General features: G+C 40.8%; 1 protein-coding gene across 7 annotated transcripts in view; it reads right to left on the reverse strand.

Annotated features, from left to right (window-relative positions):
* The window catches only part of shroom3 (shroom family member 3), a 57,231-nt gene that overhangs the window by 11,517 nt on the left and 29,954 nt on the right, over positions 1-15,760 (reverse strand). For 4 of the 7 annotated variants that reach the window (XM_061294159.1, XM_061294164.1, XM_061294163.1 and 1 more), the window contains 11 exons: positions 12,912-13,037; positions 7,266-7,472; positions 5,637-5,953; positions 5,313-5,547; positions 4,967-5,022; positions 4,325-4,775; positions 3,955-4,230; positions 1,906-2,344; positions 1,639-1,793; positions 914-1,060; positions 362-816 (listed from right to left, as the gene is read on the reverse strand). In XM_061294159.1, the coding sequence (XP_061150143.1) occupies positions 362-816; positions 914-1,060; positions 1,639-1,793; positions 1,906-2,344; positions 3,955-4,230; positions 4,325-4,775; positions 4,967-5,022; positions 5,313-5,547; positions 5,637-5,953; positions 7,266-7,472; positions 12,912-13,037 (2,864 nt within the window). The remainder of the gene's footprint in view (positions 1-361; positions 817-913; positions 1,061-1,638; positions 1,794-1,905; positions 2,345-3,954; positions 4,231-4,324; positions 4,776-4,966; positions 5,023-5,312; positions 5,548-5,636; positions 5,954-7,265; positions 7,473-12,911; positions 13,038-15,760) is intronic. The other 3 variants (XM_061294161.1, XM_061294160.1, XM_061294162.1) reach the window with 3 other exon arrangements.

Below are 15,760 nucleotides of genomic sequence, written 5' to 3' on the forward strand. Positions count from 1 at the left end.
CATTAAAACAGTAGCATTAGCAATCAGTTCAGGGTGTCCCCCGCCTCCTGGATTAGATCACAGCTATGTATTTTGTATTTCATATCCTGTTCAGGGTCATCGAAAAGCTGGAGTCTATAACGAGCTAATTTAGGCTAAGATGTCAGGAACACTGAACTGATAATCAATCAATCACAAGGTTGATTCTATAACAGGAGATATGTTATTAATCATTTCATGCTTTTGGGGAGTCGGGAATTTAGAGGACCCAAAAATAAACATACAAGCACACGGAGAACGTGCAACTAACTCCACCCGATCCTTTTTCAATGAGCAATACCCCAAAAAGAACAAATGAGACTAGACGTTTTGTTTCTTTTACCTCCACCAAGCTTGAAGAGACCATTCTCAGAATCTGAAATTCCAATCTCGTTCATGTTGTCTGGCTCAGAATAGGAGTGTTTTTTCTGGTCTGTGCTCAAACGTTTGCGTCCACCGATTCGCAATAAAGCAGGAGGTCCGACTGGCGCGACGCGGGGCAAGGCCGGGGGATTTGGGCCTTGGGTCTCTGGTCCAACCACATGGCGTTCCTTTGGAGTGTGAGCGGATGTGACTGGGGCATTGGTAAAAACGCCCACGGGTTTGGGCATGGTTTTAGGGCCTTTTTTCTCTGAGGGGGGATGGTCGCACACGAAAGGTAGAGGCTGATGGCTTCCGTGTGAGGAGGAATTTGGAGAAGAAACTGCATGTGAGGAATGAACAGTGGAGGAATTGTGTCTCAAGGAGGTGGAGTGCAGGACCTTAGATGGCACTTCTTTCAATGAGTCCCTGTAAGATCTGTTTTCAGACAAGGTTTTCAAATTAAGATGGTTGAAAAACACAAAGGACCAATTGGCCAATGGCAATAGATTGGCTTGCTGAAGTGACCTCTGACCTGTGGAAGGATGTGTCTTGCAAAGTGCTCAACATGTTGTTGACATCTTGTTTCCAAGAGTTTTTGTTTTCATTTTCTTCCCTGGATCCATCCAAATGGAGACTGCTTAGGCTCCTCTCCAGGGCTGAGCTGGGATCAGGTGCAGTCCTGAATAGAGCAGGCAAACAACAGCGCTAAGAAAGTGCACAACCTCCCCCAAGGCTTCTGGATCTCTTTTGCTGCATGTGTATTTTATTCTGTGTTATTGTGCATCACAATTATGATGCCATATTTATTTTAAGAGTGGATTTAATTATCTTTGACTTATGTTTTTTAATTCATTTCATGAATTTACTTCATTTACCATGATTGAAAAGTGCTTATTAAAAAGCTCATTTTTGTTCTATTTGTCACTTGCAAAATTATACCAGCACTATAAACGTACATTTTGTTTCCTTCAACCTTTCAGCATTTTTACTGCTGATAGTCAGATGAATGAGCTGAAGCTAAGCGGACTTAGTAATTGGCAACATAAAATGGCCGCCAGTGGCTTCACTTCTCACGGAGTACGCGGCACTGTTAGTCCATTCAAATTTCGTGGCTACATCCTGGAGTCAAAGGACACGTGTAGAATAAGTAATTACTAAAGATAATGGGAACTCATAAAATAAACAAAGAAACAAACAAATACGGTAAGCACAGTGACAACATTCAAAATTACAAACTCTCCAAAAAATGTGGCCTACCATATAAATAAAACACTGTCATGGACCCACCCTTCTTTCTTGTAGTTGACGCTGCCTCCTCTATAGCTCATAGTTCTATGGGCTTTGGTGCTTCTTTCAAGCATGCTTCTGAGATCCTCTGCTCCACAGGGGCCACCATAGGATTTGTCAGTCATCTGAGTTTGATTACAAATTAGTCAAATAAGATTGGGTTATATGGAGACTGGGATTTTTTTAACCGTGTGTGCGGAATGTAAAGGTCTATATTTATTGGTTTGTCTGACTTACCCTGCGGAAAGAGTTCTTGTGGGGGCCATGACTGATGCTTTGACTACGTTGCTTTCCTGCTCTGTCGCTATGCTCAAAGCGACTGACCCTCTCTAGGACAGAGAGACTACGGGTGGGTCCCTGGATACCCTCACCCAATGTATTGTTGTCATGACTACTGGTAGAGACAACACTGCTGGGGCTGGTGGAACGCTGTACCTCTACGAGGGCATTCTCGAGACGAATCAGCGGGTGTTCTTTGTCTCTGTTCTGCTCTTTCTGGTCCGAGTGATGGTAATGAAGAGCTGCTGAGTCACTGTGGTGACCGAGGGAGGCCTGAGTGGGGGACGTGGAGGAGGAGTGCTGAGGTTGAACTGCTGGATGGGATGGGGGTACTTGTCCCTGTGCAACTCTGGAATACAACATTGGCTCTGGATGAACATTGGATTGGTCCACCAATCTAAAAATAGACCATTAAATTGATTATTCTAGTACTCTCTTTCAAATTTAAAAACTGTAGTAATCACTTTTTTTTTTTTAATAGCACCAATTCAAAAACAAGTCATTTTGAGGCACTTTCCATGAGGAGCATTTTCCTCCCTCAATAAAAAAATAAATAATCAACTCGATCCGAGAATACCTAATTATTATTGTCATTATTCTATCCATTATTCCATCATTTTAATCGAATAAACAGATAGTGTATGATATGTAAGTGTATGATTTTCCCCCCCCCGATTACTGTTTATTAACCGATTGATTCCGTTTATTTGGTATTATTTAGTGAATAAGTTTGATGAGATACAAAATATAAATCAGTTTTGATTCCATGAAGGACTAGATTAATCGCAGAATTAATACTTTTGAGACCTTAAAATTGGAAGATTTGGACATTGTTTTGTAAAAAAATGGCTCCATACGATTATTATAACACAAGGTGATTAATTTAATAATAAACCCAAAACTCAACACTGAATACCTGTGACCTTTGATCCTTCAAGTGGCACTGCATTACAAAAAAAAAAAAGAGACATAATTATTGTGTAAAGGACACTACCACTGTCAGTTAACATTGTTTGTTTCCTAATCTGCAAGTTTCAATTCTTTAGGGCCATGGTCATCTGAAATGACACAAAATAGAAAAATGTGCTGTGGGCTGACGAATCCACATTTCAAATTGTTTTTGGTTATCATGGACGCTGTGTCCTCTGGGCTAAAGAGGAAATGTACCACCCAGATTTTTATCAGCGAAAAGTTCAAAAGCCAACGTCTGTGATCTGGCGGGTGTCTTAATGCATGCCTACTCACGAGTACCTTGCACATCTGTGAAGGCACCGTTGATGCGTAAAGAAAGAGGTTTTGCAGCAACATAGGTTGTCTCAGGGATAGCCCCGCTTATCTGGCGAAAAAGGCAATGCTTATTCTGAAAATGTACGTCTCAATATTAAGCACAAAAAACAACAAAAAAAGACCACATCATGTCAAAAACACACGACAAGCCTCAAGAAATTAAGATACAACGTTATACTACACCGGAAGATTCTTTTGTGCAAGGGCCAACATGGTGCCTGTAAGGACTATATGAGTAACCTGTTTTAAAAATAACTCCTCAGAATGACGTGTCTAATTTTTTTTGCATTGCTATTCTAAAAGAATATCATTATTTACCAGTAGGTTTCATGTAATTTATTGTTGCTAATATTTTACAGGACTACATCTGCATTGGTATAAATTTGGAAATGACAGTCTTACAAAAACCTAGTGGGAAAAGTAAAACATATTTAAAGGTCAATATTGTAGAGCATGACATTACTCGTAGCAACAAGCTAGCGGGCACAATGGCCTTGAGACAATTGTCCCCCCCGGGAACAATAAAGTGACGACCGCTCGACCGCCCGCCTGTGCAAGTCTATCCTAAAATATAGAGTAATAAAAGCACAAGTGCTTTGCCTTCTCATTCGACTAATTCAGAGGCTCTATTTATTGCCATGAAATCTTACCAAGTTTTCAACTTTAACGTATTAGGATCTATTTTCCCAGTATTATTTTGCAATTTAAAATTCGACATACCTTCTCACGGGGCCCCAAGACTCCACAGTTGTGTAAGGGTCCCTCCGCTCTTGGAATGTCTGGGGTCCGAGAGCCACAGTTGACTGAGTTTGGGGATTTAGCACATCTTGTTCTTGCAACATGTTGTTGTGGGGTCCTTGGATAGAATGCATATGGTGATGAGGAGCCTGGGGCCCTTGCTGGTCGGGAATCATGTTGACCCCTGCCTGGTTCTCGGCTCTTTCTGCTGCCGGAAGGTTTCTATTGAGACCAAAATTATTATCCTCCAGTTGTTTCCTGCAAGGCAACAGAACATTAAGGTTCATGGTGAACATGTATGGAATACCTTTACAGTTTAACATGTCTAGTGATTGACACATTTGATCATTACCTTTCTGATTCATGTACTCTGCTCTGCTTTGTGGAAACTGTTGGAATGGTGGAGTGGGGATATGGGGACAAATTGTTCATTTGGTGACCTTTTTCGATAGATGGCAGTTTTCCATCTCTCAATTGCTCGGTCGCCTCCTCCTCCTGTCCTCTGACTTTCTGTTGCTGCCGGTTGCTGTCCTTGGCCAGAGCAGGATAAACTCCTGAGGTGGATAACATGGGACTTGAGCTGGGCATCTGTGCATAATGAGGTTCAGGTTGGGGTACGAGGTATACTCCTGTGGGAAGAATAAGGCGTCCTGATTGAGGAGCTGGGCTTGTAAGGCTTGTAGCAGGTTCAGAAGGTGAACCTGGCAGGGGAAAACCCTGTCGAGGTTTTGTGATGGGGCTGCTCTCTGGACTCTTTTCTATGACTGTGTGGAGTTGACCCTCGGTGATGCACGAGCCTTTCGCTGAAATTACAATAAGGTAAAATGTCAATCAATAATTTTCTATGCTGTTTATCCTCTTTAGGGTGGCAGACAAGCTGGAGGCTATCAGCAGGCCAATCCCAGATCAGGTAACATGTCTTGTACAGAATATTAGTATAGCTGAAAAAGGGGTGGATTTTGAGTTTTCGCTCTCTGTTCTTAAAATACTGTACCTGCACTTGAGGCAACTGAACCACTGGAGTGATGATAAGAGCCCTTCTGCAGAGACCTGATTGGAACAAAATCCATGAGACTATAGTAAATTAATGGTGAAAGCAAGGTATAGAGTGCCCCAAAAATATGAAAACATTTAGTAATCTAGTAGCGCAGCAAATTCTCACTCACATGCTAAATACACGGATAAACACTAAGTGTAATGTTTTACTTTTCACACCAATGATAGATTACTGATATCAATGTTGCTTCTTTCAAAATTGTGTATTGCCTTTAGTCAGCTTTCATTAAAAATGTAATGAATTGAAATGAAATAAAATGAAACCTCTGATTCAACCATCTCACCTATTAACCACCCGGGGTTGCTCCACGCTTGACCAAGAGTTGGGCCTCTCATGGTTCTTAATGGCTGCAAAGCTGTCGCTCCGCCGGGGTGGAGCAGGTGCCCCTTTCAGGTTTTCATAAGAACTGTGACTGGTTCCAGGTGCCCGTATTGGACCCAGACTGCGCCTGTTTGTAGCCAGCACACCACTGCTACTTACACCACTATTGTTGCTGCTGCCACGGTAACACACTCCAGCTGTTGAACCAAGGGTTAAAAAGAAATAGATTAATTAATTAAATTCACGAAGCCAAAAAATGACCACTTTCCTGAACATGGTACTTTACTTGGTAAATCTCTGCTGTGCCCTCCCTTTACTCCTTCCCCACTTCTTGAATCACTGCTACGTAGTGATAAAGGAGACCTCAGTTCCTGCTCCTGAGATAGACCCTGCTGGGCATTGTAAAGTGTCCGGATGGAACGTATGTCAGCTTGTTGCATCTCGCTACTTCCTCCTCTCTGGGGTACGGTCTCCAGTGAATAGGAGCGCTCTGCACTGAATGTCGGAGCAGAGGCAAGGTACTCTGGAATACTGGAACTGGTAGAGAAGGAGGAATATGCAGAGTCTCGCTTGCTGTGGAGGTGATCAATGCTGTTGGAGGACCTATAACGAGATGTGAAGGTTATGAGAGTTGATATGAAGAAACCACTTCATTATCTTTGCTGAATTTTAGAGAAATTTGCTTTGCGTGTGTGTGTCTCTGACTTCCCGTCTCTGTCACGACGTGTTTTGTGACTGATTACTACCCACTCGTGTGGCCAAACTTGGTGTTTTTTCTTTATTTTGATTGGCCTTTGGGACAGTTATGCAGCAAGAACCCCTCGAACTCTGCATAGCAACAAACGGTCTGTACCATGTGACATGACCAAACAAAGAGTACAATCACTTAATCAATTCATTTCAGTACAAGTATATCATGTTTAATTTCAACCCACTCATTTTTAATGTTTTTTTTTGCCTGGGTGCGTCCTACAACATTAATTTCTCAAACAATAATGTGAACATCTATGCTCAGTTTCATGTTTGTTTTTAGATTGAGGCATAACTAGCATGTAAACAAGAGAGATGAGAGAAATTGTGAACCTATAAGACATCGTAACAGCTATTGAATGGGTAGATTAATTTGCATGAATGGATTACAGAAACAATGTTTATCTGTTACTGTTTGTAAAAGATTCAATAAACAAACATTAAGAGGCTTTACCAGCAGATCCAAACCACTATATGTGATGGCTTGGTCTTTAACGGCTTCTTCTAAGATATACTCACCAAGCTACATCGATGATCATGAAACACACAATGGCAGTCGTAAAATAAATTGAGAAGTCAACAGAAACATGTTATATTCCAATTGAAAGAAAGATTCAATCAAACCGATAGGAAAAGCATTCATCAGAGAGCAAGATAATGAAGGACCCAAAGCAACAAAGGAGTTAATCAAGTGAAAAAGGTGGAAGGTCAAGTCAATCTTGAGATTTAAACCTCATAAGGATGCATTTGACTCATGAAAGTGGAGACACCCAAAGCAAACGATGGAAATCTAATAGCCTTTTACAAGTATGTGGAAAAATTACATAAAGGTGGCCCGACATCCACTTCACTTAATGTTGTTATCTACATACTTTGAATCTCCATCGTCAGAAATTGCTACAGATTTTGTTTGTTTTGGTATTTTACTGCCATAGTATGACTTGCGTTTCAATATTTAGGATTCACAAAAACATTTGACTGTCATTGGCTAGCTCTGCTTATGCAATCATTGTCGAAGGTATGACACATGTCAATCATTACAGGCGGCAGCACTGATTGAAAATTAAGGCTTTCCTCCTTCACTTTTCATCTAAACTTGGCTAAAATATGTCCTCTTGCATGTATGGGCTTCACTTCATTTAAAGTTGTTATTGTTTATACAAACCTGGCAGAAGAGAGTTGTTGGCAGGAGGAGTAGGCAGGGTGGACCCCACTGTGGGTGTGATGGCCCAGTGTATGTTGGTGCTGGAGCTGCGCTGACTGAGGAGGATCCAAGCTCTCCATGCTGCCTCTTGAGCTGTATTGGTCAGGACTCTTCCTCAGGTAGCCGCCATCCGAATCAAACGCACCCGAGATGTCTGTGGTGGAGGCACTGCTCAGCACACAGATGGACACACACTAAGTATCAGGAAGTATCATTTTATGTGCATACAAAAACAAAAAGTATTCAGTTAAACAAATGTGCATTCACTATTCCTAAATTAAGAACTGAGAGGTTACTAATATTAACCTAGAAAGTATTATATATGCTAAATTCAGTTAGGATCAGATTATAACTTTATAAACTCAACATAAATGTCATTTATTGGCAGTAGAGGTGAATGTGAGTGTGAATCGTAGTTTGTTCATATGTGCCTTACAATTGCCCATGAATAGGATAAACGGCATAAAAAAAGGATAGATGGATGAATGTTATCCATTTTACTGTATATCCATAATCAGTTTTAATCATAATCAGTCAATTCATGAGTGTACAAGATGAGTTCCAAATAAAAAAACAAGTTATTGGATTTGCCAGCATCCTGAAGCTGTCAAATTAAATGCATTCCCCAATGAACGAGCCAAATGCCTCTGAAAAAAAGGTTTTACATGACGACAAGACAACAAATTGATTCCCACTGCATCCTGTGAGAAACACTTTCGATTTTGTGCACTTCAGTGGCACAATTTGGATATGCACCATGGCAGTGAAAGGAGGAGAAAAAACATTGTATTGGATATCCTCCAATCAGAATTAGGCCTCTTACAAATATGGCTGAAAATCTGCTATATTTATAATAGCGTTAGTGGAAACAGTACTTTGAGAATGTTTGGATTTCTGCATTCGTGCGATTGATTTACTCCTGATGAAGGTGGTGAAGTGGCTATTCAGCTCTCTGGCCCAGCGTTTGCTTAGCACGTTGCTTATCAAATAATGGGGCGGAGGGCCGATATACTTCCAAAATGTATGTAGTAAACCTCAAATTGCAACTGTGTGTTTCTAACATTCAAATAATTCACTCAGACAGCTCATTATGAAATCATTTTGCACATCAAAGCATTTCCACCTAAATAAAAGCACATTTCACGTAACAAAAATGCCAGACTTAGTCAAGCATCTTCACAAAGCACCTTTAGAAGCCCACTCTGATCTTCGATGGAAGGAGTTAATATTAATATGTGAATAAGTGAATAATACGAATTTAGAAGTGTAAGAGTGGATGTGAGGACAGAACAAGAGATTTCTCTGTGTGTTTCTCTCAAAAGCTTGACAAATGTGATGGTGGTAACCTAACAAAAAAAAAACATGAGACATACTGTAAATGAAGTTTTGGGTGTTGAAAGTGACAGTGTGTGTGTGTGTGTGTGTGTGTGTGTGTGCGCATGTGTGTTTGCGCACGTGTGCATCTACGTCACACTTTGATTCACCAAGTCTTCCAACCGAACACAATGCAATTGCTGCTTTTGAAAAGAGGGCAGTCTTTGTCATTCTTTTTTCTGTGTCAGTAACTTTCCTGCTTCTCCATGTTCTGTCAGCCCCACTGCCTCTACTCACTGTTTCTTAGGTTTAAAGCCATGATATTAAAAACAACATTAAATCCAGAATAGCTAAGTATGAAGTCAACATAGCAGTACAGCAGTCGAGTGAGTGGAGCGCGTGTATCTGTTGTTGGGGGTGAGATGTTGCCATGGGAAACCCGGAGGTGACGTCGGGAGGGAGCATGAAGAATTCCCCCACTCTTTGGGTATTAGCGTCAATGCCCCCGCCTAACAAACAGAGTCATGTCAGAGCCTTTTAAGTCCATTCACTGCTGTTTGACAAAAACACTGACGTCAGTTTGTCTGACGATATAAATCTCCTGACCAACGCCTCCTCTTTACATAACAGGTACGCAATATGCAATACCACACATATAATAAAGGTTTGTGCATAAGTTTGCATTTTAATAATACAAATATAATTACAATTTTATTTTATTGCTTTTCTTTTAAGGCAGCACATGGTCAACTGGTTAGCACAGGGGTGGGCAAACGTTTTGACTTGCGGGCCGAATTGGGTTCTAAATTTTGACCGGGGTGCCGAACCAGGAGCAGATGGACGTAGTGTTTGTGTGAAGTAATATAAACGACACGTAAAGGTCATTGCATAAAAGGTTTTGGCCTTTTCTAGGTAGTAAAGCACGGATATTCAAAAAAACAAATGCATTTATTAACAGCATTAAAACAAATATTTCACCCCAAAAAAGTGATTCTCATTAAATATGACACTGTTATTATAAACAACAGTTTCTATCACTTCAGGGCCTGCAGGTCAAATTTGTGAAAGATGTTTTTCTTATGAGGCAAAATCACATCAAATGGCAAACATTCTGACCAAATACATCATCTTGAAGAATCGGCGAAAAAAATACATCCAAATAAAGTAATCAAAACGGCAACACGGTGAGGGGTATCTGAAAATCAGAGCAGAGCTTTAACTCACAAACACCTGGTGAGAGAGGTGAGGAACTTAAGAACTTTAAAAGTTAATATTAGTCGCAAACAGGTGGTGCATCAATGTCTTTGAGCATCCTGCATTGTTTGAAAATGAGAATGATCGCTAGTTTCAATTCCTGTTTTTTGTACAAATTATATTCAAAATGCATTTTTTTTTACAACAAACTTGAGAAACTCCTCTTCATTCTCAGTGGGAACAGTGTTGTTGGTCTCCCTTTTTTTGCGAGTGCATCATAGTCTGGAGTAAAATGTGTTGTGGCAATTCTTAGGATAGAGCCGAGGTGTTGGTCCGTTAACCTAGATCTGTGACGGGTTGATGATGTTCATATGGCTGAACGTCACGTCGCGTAGGTCGAGCCAAATTGTCCAATCTTTTTTAAACACTCGGCACTCACATCCACCTTTCTTTTCCTTGGGCGACTCATTTTAATGGAAGAATTACAGTGGAAGTTTTGTGGGTGGCTTTAGCGTAAAACTGTATCTGAAAGCTCAGCGCGCGAATTACGGGAATGGTGACGTCACAGCCCACACTCTAAATTCAGCACTGATCGAACTAAAGCGCGGAGTGCGCTGTGTCCATACTACTGAGTTTGTACACGCACTTGTGAGTCTGCACCGAGCTTTCTGTCACGGCTTCCGGTAGTAAATGTGCGGGCGGGCGGTTCCCCATCTACTGGGGAAACGCAGTCATTGCAGGGAATATGACCCAAAAAATGTTTAACAATACAATTTATTGAGGGTTGGCGAGCCGGATTAAACGCCCCCGTGGGCCGGATGTCTCCCGCGGGCCGTGGTTTGCCCATGTCTGGGTTAGCACGTCTGCTTAACAGTTCACAAGGTGTGGGTTCGATTCCAACTCCAGCCCTCCCTGTGTGTAGTTTGCATATTCTCCCCGTGTCTGCGTTGGTTTTCCCTGGGAACTCCGGTTTCCTCCCACATCCCAAAAATATGCATGGTTGGCCAATTGAGCACTCCAAATAGCCCGTAGGTGTGACTGCGAGTGCGGATGGTTGTTCGACTCTGTGTGCCCTGCGATTGGCTGGCAACCGGTTCAGTTCCCCCGCCTACTGCCCGATGACTGCTGGGATAGGCTCCAGCACGCCCACGACCCCCGTGGGTGCCTTGCCCTGCAAAATTGCTGCACAGTTCATTTACCAAGTTATGGAAGATGTATTAGGAAATATAGATCAATTTAAGAGGCAGGCGCAAACCAGCATTCAAAGTGGTGCCAGTGGAGCACAAGCAAAATGAGAGGAGGTAGGGAGAGCCTTTGCGTCCATGTCATTTTTTGTAATGCCACAAACAAAAATTAGCGTGACGAATCATTTTTCCCATTAATGCCCTTGTGGATCTTCTGTAAGGGCTGTCCCGGAATCAGTCACAGTCAGGGTTCATGCCAATCACTTACAATATGACATTACCGTAATTTTCGGACTAGAAGTCGCGTTTTTTTTCATAGTTTGGGTGGGGGGGCGACTTATACTCAGGAGCGACTTATATACATATATATGTTTTTTTTCACTTATTTGGGCATTTTATGGCTGGTGCGACTTATACTCCGGTGCGACTTATAGTCCAAAAATTACGGTAGTTTTCCAGGTGCATTGTCCCAAGTTTTAAATGCAATGTTATTGTAGATGTGCGGTGTGCTCCCAAATGCTTTATATCGAAAGCCAATCAGATCCCCTGGAGCCCTAGATTCGAAACACACTTTTGACACAAGGCTTTATTCCAACCAATCAAGAAACAAACCAATGAAAGAAGTGTGCAACTGACTCGGCCAATGAATGAACAGGAAACAGTTTCAAAATACTCTGTTAAACTTGGCATGGCTTTTGTCTCCTATTAAACGGGATCATTGTACGGTCAACCAACTGATTTGGTATTGGAAAGGTTTGTATTATATTAAACATATCATTTAGAGCTGTCACTAACATTTTTTTTAAATAGATAATTCTGTTGATTACTCCTTTGATTAGGTCAGTGGTTCTTAACCTTTTTCTTTGTTCGCACCCCATTCAGTTCACCAACCAGTTCTCGCACCCCTAACCCTAAATAATTATAATAATAATTAGTTTACTTTACAGCTATAAGGCTTAATTAGCATTATCCCTAATGTCAATTAACACAATGACTTCTTGATTTCCAGATTTCTTCATTCGGTTACCTGACCATTATCCCCGGAAAATTGTAAATTTCCCCCAGGGTACCCCCTAGGAAGCATGCTAGCACCCTCGTTAAGAACCACTGGATTAGGTGAATAATTGGGAAAAAAATTTTAGCATGAAAATGTTTTACAAAATGTATCCATTTACTGATGTTTATTACATATTGTTTACTGATGAAAAGAAAGAAATAACCATTAAGCAAAATCACACATGAGGGATATACCCACCAAATTCATTATCATAAATGACTACAAAAATTAAAGAATTACTGTTGAGAGGCTGACATTAGGAAATTTGGGCAATTGTATGATTAAAAAAAAAATGGCTGTAAACGATTACTCGATTATAAAAATAGTTGTAGATTAATTTGCTAATCAATTACTCGTTGATTAATTTTAATAGCTCTAATATCACTGTCGGCCAAGGACAAGGAGCAAAAAAAATATAACAGAGAACATTTCCAAAAACAATTGTCATTCCACTATTATTTCAGAGTTTTGCTTTTACAGCTATGTACAGTATGTTGTGCAAATACTGTATCCCTGCATTCTGTTTTCCCATTTTGAAGCAAACATACTCAGAACTTTGTCGTGCATGTAATACTGGCTCTCAATGAGAACCGATTCTTCTCAGCTTGTAAAGTGAGTCGAAAAGTAAATGAAACAATTTCCTCCTATTCCTCAACCAATTCATTTACTTTTTTCTTCAGTGAAAAAACTATATCTGATTAATGACCAGAATACGGATGAAATAAACAAAGAATCCTACAAAAAGAACCACATTACAATAAATACATTTTGTATTCTGAATTTACTGTTATAGGGCAGTTGTGTTTGTTTTGTATTCAATGTAATTTTGAAACAGTCCAGAATCCAGAAAACACTGACCTTGCGTGGTAACTGTGGTGCCAGGCACTGCTCATGGTGTCCATCCCTTCCTGCTCTGACTCTTGCTGACCTTCCCCCAGTTTTGTTGAATGCCACGAGTGAGGACGAGATGCTGTCTCATTGCGTCTGCGGGGTTTATGCACAAACAAATTGTTTTTGCAATTTCAATCTACTATACTTGCTATATAGTTCCTTGTTCTCTGGCTTCACATACAGTCCAAAACCAACTATGTTTATATGGTTCACAGAAAACTGTCTTTCTCTGTGTTAGTGGCAGAAATCAATACCCTTTCTCATGTCAGCGGGGATAGGCTCCAGCTTCGTCATTGGTGACTTTATATCACAAAAGGTGCTATTGTAATTGTATGTAGGGTTGAAGCATACATGGACGCGAATGATTGGTGTTCAAGGCAGTCCTTAAGTGGCATCCACAAGTCTTCTTGTAGTTCCTTAGAAACACACTAGCTCCTGCCTGGACTCTAGCGAGTCAGTTTCTGCTTCCATCACGCAGACTGTGTATCTATCCTGCACTGAATTTATAGGGGATGAATCAGCTGTGTTTACACTCACTAAGGCGCAAACTCCTGTTTGTAACTGCTTTGATTTGCAGAAATACCAAAGGAATAAGAAAACTACGCCTATGTGGTTAGACCGTGCTTGACCGAAACATTTGGGATGCAGGATTCATCATTTTTATTAAAAAGTAAAATCATAACTATTACAACTGAAGGCATCCAAATACGTAGGTCTCCTGTAATTTGTAGTAATTATGGAATTGTGTGCGGAACAGCATATCAAGCAACAAAAATCTTAATGTTATTGGAATTTGTCTAAGATTTCACATTTCACATTACTCTGGATACACTTGGCTGTCCCGTATTTATTCATGTTGACAAACAGGAAGAGATCCTATCTGCCTAAGTAGAAGACAGCTACGTGAAAACCTGCATGTCTCAGAACCTCATGAACGTGCGTAAAGAATGCAACTGGTGTTTTATCATTTGTGCTACCATTATACGAAATAACTGTCAATGTTCTGCATTGTTTATGCAGTTCAGAATTGCAGCCGAGCTGCGCTCATTTTAGTTAATTCAAGTGGACTACACCCTCCACCAAGACCAGGGCAATTGCGGTTGGGGAGTTCAGCCCATGACTGCCACATGAAGTCAGCAATGTCCAAAAAGTCACCTATGTTAACCAGTACACCACTAATGATCCCTACGCATGTACGAACAAATAGGGCTGAACAATTAATAATTGTAATTGAATGCAATTTTCATTCTGCATTTTTTTGGAGGGCGGGCGGCTGTATTTTGGTCGGTTGTCACATGTCACTTTTCATATAAACTGCTACTTTTATGTATTTCTTCTAGATATGTTCAGGCACGGTGGAGAACTGGTTAGCAGGTCCGCCTCACAGTTCGGAGGACACAGGTTTGATTCCACCTCCCTGTGTGGAGTTTGCATGTTCTCCCCGTGCCTGCGTGGGTTTCTCCGGGTCGTCCGGTTTCATCCCCCAAAAAATGCATGGTAGGCCAAATTGCCCATATGTGTGATTGCGAGTGCGGATGGCTTTTTGTCTCTATGTGCCCTGCGAATGGCTGGCATCCAGTTCAGGGTATCCCCCGCCTTCTGCCCAATGACAGCTGGAATAAGCTCCAGCATGCCCGCAACCCCCAGAAGGACAAGTGGTACAGATAATGGATGGATAGAAATGTTCAGTGTTGTTTACATATATAGAGTATATTCTGGACTATAAATTGCAGTTTTTTTTATAATTTGGGCGGGCGTGCGACTTATATGAGCAACTGATATGTGAAATTATTAGCACATTATTACTTGATCATTAACACATTACTTACTCGTATAGTTGATCACTCCACATGTTATCTTCACTTTAAACTGAATGAGGGCGAATTCGGCCTGTGGAATAATTGGAACCGCAACTGACAATAAGTCTCCGGAGTCAGCAGCAGCGTGGTTTATGACACGGAGGACAAAGATTTTGATGGATTTAATGATTTGGAGTGACACGGATGGTTCGATAAACTTGTTATTTGTGTTATAGTTATTTGATATATAGCTTATACATAGTTACATCGGCCTGTGGAATAATTGGAACCGCAACTGACAACGAGTCTGGCGTCAGTGCCGCATGTACTTCCGAAGTCAGCAGTGGCGTTTTTTTTATTAAGTGACGCAGAGAACAAAGATTTCGATGGATTTAATGATTTGGAGTGACACGGATGGTTCAATAAAATTGTTACTTATGTTATAGTTGTTTGCTATATAGTTTATATATAGTTATATAGGCTCGTGGAATAACTGGAACCGCAACTGACGATGAGTCAGGGTCGCATGCACTTCCGGAGTGAGCAGCTGCGTTGTTTATAAGTGACACAAAGGACGAATATTTCGTTGGATATAATGATTTGGAGTGACACGGATGGTTTGATAAACGTGTTATTTATATTATAGTTATTTGAAAAGCTATTAATATGTTACGTGAGGTACGTTCTCAGTTCCTCGTTTGTGTTTATGTAACGTTAGCATACAGTATTGTTTAGCCTGTTGTTGCCTGTTCATGTCTGTTCTTGGTGTTGGATTTTGTCAAATTAAGTTCCTTCAAAAATGCAACTTGTACTCCAGTGCGATTTATATATGTTTTTTTCTTCTTTATTATGCATTTTATGGCTGGTGCGACACGTACTCCGGAGCGGCATATAGTCCGGAAAATACGGTAATTTTTTACCTATGTATACTAGGGGTGTAAATCGCGGGTTTTGTCACGATACGATATCACATCGATACAAAGAACTACAATACGATATTTGCCGATATCTTAAAGC

Source organism: Syngnathus typhle, linkage group LG12 (assembly GCF_033458585.1).
Source record: "Syngnathus typhle isolate RoL2023-S1 ecotype Sweden linkage group LG12, RoL_Styp_1.0, whole genome shotgun sequence".
Classification (NCBI taxonomy): domain Eukaryota; kingdom Metazoa; phylum Chordata; class Actinopteri; order Syngnathiformes; family Syngnathidae; genus Syngnathus; species Syngnathus typhle.